This window comes from Galendromus occidentalis, unplaced genomic scaffold (genome assembly GCF_000255335.2).
Source record: "Galendromus occidentalis unplaced genomic scaffold, Mocc_1.1 scf7180000076352, whole genome shotgun sequence".
Classification (NCBI taxonomy): Eukaryota; Metazoa; Arthropoda; class Arachnida; order Mesostigmata; family Phytoseiidae; genus Galendromus; species Galendromus occidentalis.
Genome location: NW_003804341.1, coordinates 38,653 through 44,605, shown reverse-complemented (window position 1 = coordinate 44,605; position 5,953 = coordinate 38,653). Strand labels below are relative to the sequence as shown.

Sequence of the window (5,953 nt, the reverse complement as noted above, 5' to 3'; positions counted from 1 at the left end):
GACCTGAAATGAGGTATCCGTCCGAGGAGACCCCATTAATTCAAGGTGTGGGGTCCGGGTCTCGCGGCCGGGTCTACTCACCTAAGCCCGTTCTCTCCCATGCTTCTTGCCCAAGACGGAGGTATCTAGCAACACCCGAGCTCCAAATCCAGTACACTCGTCGTTTTGTCCTCAATCACACCCAACTCCTCGTGCTATCTGATCTCTGATCTGAAATAAGACAGGAAAGATGAAGACCATTGCATTGATCTGCATCTTCGCAGCCGTGACTTTGGGCTCCTTCTTGCCAACGACCACAGCCGCCCCGACAACCACACCGCCACCCACACCTCCACCGAACCACGGGCGAGGCAGTTCGATCATCCTTCAGAACACGAACAAAGTTGTTGACGAGCCTGTGGTACCACCAGTTGCCCTTCCGGAAGCTGCACTGCTTCCTCTGGCGCCTCCTCCCGTGGCTCCTCTGGCGCCCCCTCCCGTGGCTCCTCTCGTGCCCCCTCCCGTGGCTCCTGTGTTGCCGCCCCCCGTCGCTCCCGTCGCACCGGCGCCTGCGCCCATCGTTCCTGTCGCTCCAGCGCCCATTGCTCCTCTCGTTGTGGTCCTGCCGCCAGTGGCCCCCGTGGTGGTGAAACAGCCCGTCATAGAAGATGTTCAGATCGCAGGAGTATTTACTAATTCACAATGAGCAACCGAACGAATAAAATGAGCTGAATCGTTGAAAAAAACAGACGCCTCTTCCTCTCATCCTTAAAGTTCTCATCAATTATAAGACCCAACTTCCGCGAATTCTCTGCGATCGTTGGTCGATGCGACACTAGAATTCTCCACCCTCCCGCAAAAGCTTCAAGCAAAGATTTAGGTCGCACCGATCGCTCTCGGAAGGTGGAAGAAATCGATCCTCGAGCCTCCGTGTTTCGGGAGCTGCCAAGGAGCTCTCACGGGTTTATCGCAGATGATTCCTAGGCCCCACGTACACATTCCCCAGATTTGCCGTCGTCCCGCTCTGTTCGTCACTGAGACCTGATTACGGAACGTATCTTCATTCCGGCAGTCTTCTACAACGCGAGTCTTCTCGCCTCATCATCAATCACGATTGGACCGTGCTCAGGCATCACTTCATGTCTGCGAGGTATGTCTTCAAGGTCCGTGCCTATATCGATCCTCGAGAGTGCTGATCATTTTGAGCAGTGATTCCACATGATGTCTGATCTTCACTACCGCTTCCGATAGACGGGCTGTGGAGCGAGCTGAGCACTCTCGATGAGGTGACTCGAGTCTGTACGGGGACCAGTCGACCGCAGGGACGACAAATAGTTCAAGACAGCCCGAAATTAGGAGGACAAAGCTCAAGTTCGGGATCGATCCATTCGGTGGTCGAGCTCGCTTATCGAGGTCTCCGACTGTCGGAAGCGAAACTCTTCCGTCAAGGTTCGGATCCACGGGGCAGCTGGATGGACCCTGAGAACAGCTCTCGAATCGAACGGTATTGATAGCCGAATCTCCCCAAAGAAACATGCAGAATTGTACATCTATGTAGTGGAACCTCACTGGTGAGCTCGACCAGGCAGAAAATCATGAAATACGACTGATTCCGAGGCAGTCGAACTTCTCTAGCATAAAGAACTGAATTAATGAAAAAATGTATATACCCTCAATTTTCGGCGGTCCCAGAGAGTCACTGTCTGTATCAGTCTGTGCTCCGGAAGGCTAACAATCTTCGTCAGTCTCAGCCCTCCCATCTCGACTGTTAGACCCCAGCGATCTCGTTGCGCTCTCAGGGTTCGAAATTTTCTCGCAAGTAGGCATACACCAAACGCTCACGGCATGAGTTTTTTCGAAGATTGGCTGTCCAGCCGGGTTGGCCGGAAACTCCATACTCTTGAAGAGCCCTCGATGGCTCGAGTGAGCCTCGACCGGGTGAGGATAAAGAACTTAGCGGGATCGAAGCGATCTCTGAAAAGATCACCTTGGGAAATCTCGGAGAGGCTCGCATCCCTACGCTACCCTCAGGAATCGAGGTAGATCACCACGGACCACATAGACCTCCGGGTGCTCAACAGGACCCATGCCTGAGCCAGACGCAATCATCAGAGTGAGAGTTCCGATCGGCAAGATGTGATGGAGACGATCATCGGGATATCGCGGAAAATGCAACAGCGGTGAATATCCCTTGTACCAATGATGCAGCGAGAATTTCCAACCGAATTTTGAAGGCGCGGTATCGGAGACTCCCGTGGTGGAGGATCGACGGAATATGGCTCAAAGCTTTTCTCCGCGCATCGTCGCAGAGGAAGTACTGGTGCTCGCTGATGCCGCGGCAGACGGAGACTTCATTAGGAGCACAAAGGCTCTCGACCTGCGGGGAACTCCAAGTTCGGGGTCCGACGGGGGTCCGAAAAGTAATTGCCGCCATGAGCCTCTGTCTCTGATCATGGTCAGCGACTAAAACACATAATGTAGGACTCGCAATCCGTTCGCGAACGAGTTCTGCGCTGCAGCGAAACGGAAATAGTCGACGAGATCTTGGTCCCACAACGATGCCGCCATCAGAAATCAGGCATTCCGGGTGCCACCGCCTCTAGGCGGGTTATCGGCTCGGTCCATGACTGAATGTAGGTTCCATACAATGAATCAATTCACCAATTTTTCGACTAAGACGCTACTCTCCTCTCTTCGCTGCCGAAAGTGCAATTTGGAAATATTTATTAGTATTGAGGGTGATTCGACAGCTTGTTCTCGGACTGGGAGCCACTGGAGCCTCCCTCAAGCAAATCATCGTCTCCTCCAATATTTCGCTGTCTCCGTATTAGTTTGTTGCTCGTGAGTTTAGGCCTCATCCTAAGCAGGCCTTTTGTGGAGGATGTTGCCCCTGCAGGTGATTCGCTCGGTACTATATGGATGGAGTCCTGACGAGACTCGTCTCTGAGACAGGGAGGCGTCACGGGGGATTCCCTCACAAGCCCGAGCTAGAATGAAGAGTACCTATCCATGAGAAAACCTCGAGTTCAGGCGAAGGTATGTGCTCCGGTATCGATATCTTACAATCCTGGAACATCGTTACGTTTCGCCACTAGGTCACAGCAGGGAGAAGGGCGGTATGACTGAATACCTAGGGACGACATCGGGGCCTAGAAATAACCTCCGATAAAAAAGAAGGCTCCTTGGCTGTTCGAAGAGCACGATGGCTCTCGAATCGATTTCTTCCGCCTTCCGAGAACGATCGGAGCGAATCCCTGCTTGGACTTTCTGCATTAGGATTGAGAATTCTAATGTCGCATTGACCAACGATCGTGAGGAATTCGCCGAAATTCAATCACGTCATTGATGTGAACTTACAGGATGAGAGAGAAAGGCGTATATATGTTTTTCAAGTTCAGCTCATTTTATTCGTCCGGTCGCTCATTGTGAATTAGTGAATAACTCCTGCGATCTGAATATCTTCTAACACGGGCTGTTTCACCACCACGGGAGCCACTGGCGGTAGGAGCACAGCGAGAGGGGCGATTGGCGCTGGTGCGACGGGAACGGCGGGAGGAGGCAAGAGAGGAGCCACGGGTGGAAGAAGCACTTCAGCTTCCGGGAGGGCAGCTGGTGGGAGGGCAGGCTCGTCGACAACTTTGTTTGTGTTCTGGAGGATGATTGAAGGGCCCCTCCTGTAGTTCGGCGGAGGTGTGGTCAGGGGCGCAGGGGTGGTCATATGAATGAAGGAGCCTGAAGCCGTGGCTGCGAATATGCAGATCAATGCAATGGTCTTCATTTTTCCTGTCTTATTCCAGATCAGAGATCGAATAGCACGAGGAACCGGATGTGATTGAAGGCAGGGCGACTAGTGTACTTCATTGGGAGCTCGGGTGTTGTTATATACCTCCTTCATGGGCAAGAGGCATGGGCGAGAACGGGCTTAGGCGAGCAGACCCAGCCGCGGACCCCGCACCTTGAGCTCATGGAGCCTCCTCGCTAGGGTATGTGTATCTGATTTCAGAACTTCCGAGCTGAAGAAGCCTCCGGTATGCAGTCTAATAGATTTAAATAGATTGTAATTGGTTTCTAATGATCTGCATCCTCGCGTGAGTCGCTTCACCAGCGACACAAAGGGGTGAAGCGGTTTCCCAGGTGAAGAGAATCATCTCAGCGTTTCTTCCGGATCTCCTAGAATTCAGAACGAGGGTATGATTGGAGAAAAATAGGTCTTTCACGACTCGCGACTTCACCGTGACTATCGTCAGCGTTCGCAGATGAACCGAGTAGAACTGCGAGCAGGAAAAACTTATTAGGGTTCGATCGAAAAGCGATGCTCAGCCCTATTCGACTTCGGACCGCTCTCTATAATTCTGGAAGACTCTTCGACGTCCGAGTGTATCGCGGGCCCCTGGAAGTTCCAATTCAGTTACTCAGCGTACTGCTCCGAAGATAGCGCACATGCTCGATGAAATATTCGTCATCCAGATTTCCGAAACTTATCGAGATCGCTTCGATTCCGCTTAAGTCCTTGATTCTCACCCTGTAGAGGTACACTGGAGCCGACAAGAGCTCCTCTTGAGTATGGAGTTCCCGGCTACTCCGGCTAGCCCGCCAATATTCGAAAAAATCGTGCCATGAGAGTTGGATGTATGTCCACTTGCGAGAAAATTTCGAAGTTCGGGAGCGCAACGAATTCGCAGGGGTCTAACAGTTGGAATGGGAAGGGTGGGATAGAAAAAGATTTCCAACCTTCCGGAGCACAGACTCTTACGGACCGTGACTCTCTGGGAGTGTCTACAACGCAGAAAATTTAGGGAGACTTCATTTTTTCATGTGTCCAGTACTTTATACCTGAGAAGTTCGACTGCCTCGCAAACAGTCATAAATCATGATTTTCTGCCTAGTCGAGCTCACCAGTGAGGCTCCAACTCCATAGATGAACATTTCTGCAAGTTTCTTCACGGGAAGTCGGCAATCAACACCATTCGCATCGAGAGTTGTTCTCAAGGCCTATCCAGTTGTCCCCTCCGACACCATGGATCAAAACCTTTAAGGAAGACTTTCGCTTCCCGAATCCGAGACCTCGATTAGCGAGCTTGGCCACCGAAACAATGGATTCCGGACTTGAGTTCAGTCCGTCTAATTTCGGGTTTCCTCGCACCATTTGTCGTCCCTGCGATCGACTTCTCCCTGCACAGACTCGAGTCGCCTCATCGAGAGTGCTCAGCTGGCTTCACAGCCCATCTATCGGAAGCGGTAGTGAAGATCAGACATCATGTGGAATCACTGCTCGAAATGATCAGAATTTTCGAGGACCGATATAGGCACGGACGTTGAAAACATACCTCGCAGACATGACTTGAGTATAAGAGCAAGCCCTAGGGCTTCGATCGATCATTCGAGGATCGTGACGAGCTCCTTTCATTTGTTCTCGTAGGAGAGTTCGGTGGATCAACGGGACTGATGCCTGAGCACGGCCTAATCATGATTGATGATGAGGCGGGAAGACACGCGTTGTAGAAGACTGCCGAAATGAGGATACGTTCCGTAATCAGGTCTCAGTGACGAACAGGGCGGTACGACAGGATATCTGGGGAATACATCGGGGTCTAGGAATCATCTGCCCGCGACGGCTCCTGGGCAGTTTCCATAACACAATGGCTCGGGGACCGATTTATTCCTTCTTCCGAGAACAATCTGTGCGACCTAAATCTTCGCTTGAAGCTTTTGCAGGAGGGTGGAGAATTCTAGTGTCGCATCGACCAACGATCGCAGGAAATTCGCAGAAGTTGGGTCTCATAATTGATGAGAACTTTGGGGATGAGAGGAAGAGGCATCTGTTTTTTTCAACGATTCAGCTCATTTTATTCGTTCGGTTGCTCATTGTGAATTAGTAAATACTCCTGCGATCTGAACATCTTCTATGACGGGCTGTTTCACCACCACGGGGGCCACTGGCGGCAGGACTACAACGAGAGGAGCAATGGGCGCT

The 5,953-nt window shown here is 51.7% G+C and overlaps 1 protein-coding gene across 1 annotated transcript; it reads left to right on the top strand.

Moving 5' to 3' along the window:
• Nucleotides 1–229: 229 nt before the first annotated feature.
• Nucleotides 230–685, top strand: LOC108865149 (wiskott-Aldrich syndrome protein homolog 1-like). Its single transcript, XM_018641879.1, has one exon. It carries the CDS (start codon nucleotides 230–232, stop codon nucleotides 683–685), a length of 456 nt encoding a protein of 151 aa, XP_018497395.1.
• Nucleotides 686–5,953: the final 5,268 nt, after the last annotated feature.

Coding starts and splice junctions, on each gene's coding strand:
- LOC108865149 (XM_018641879.1), top strand. CDS start 230: ATGAAGACCATTGCATTGATCTGCATCTTCGCAGCCGTGACTTTGGGC.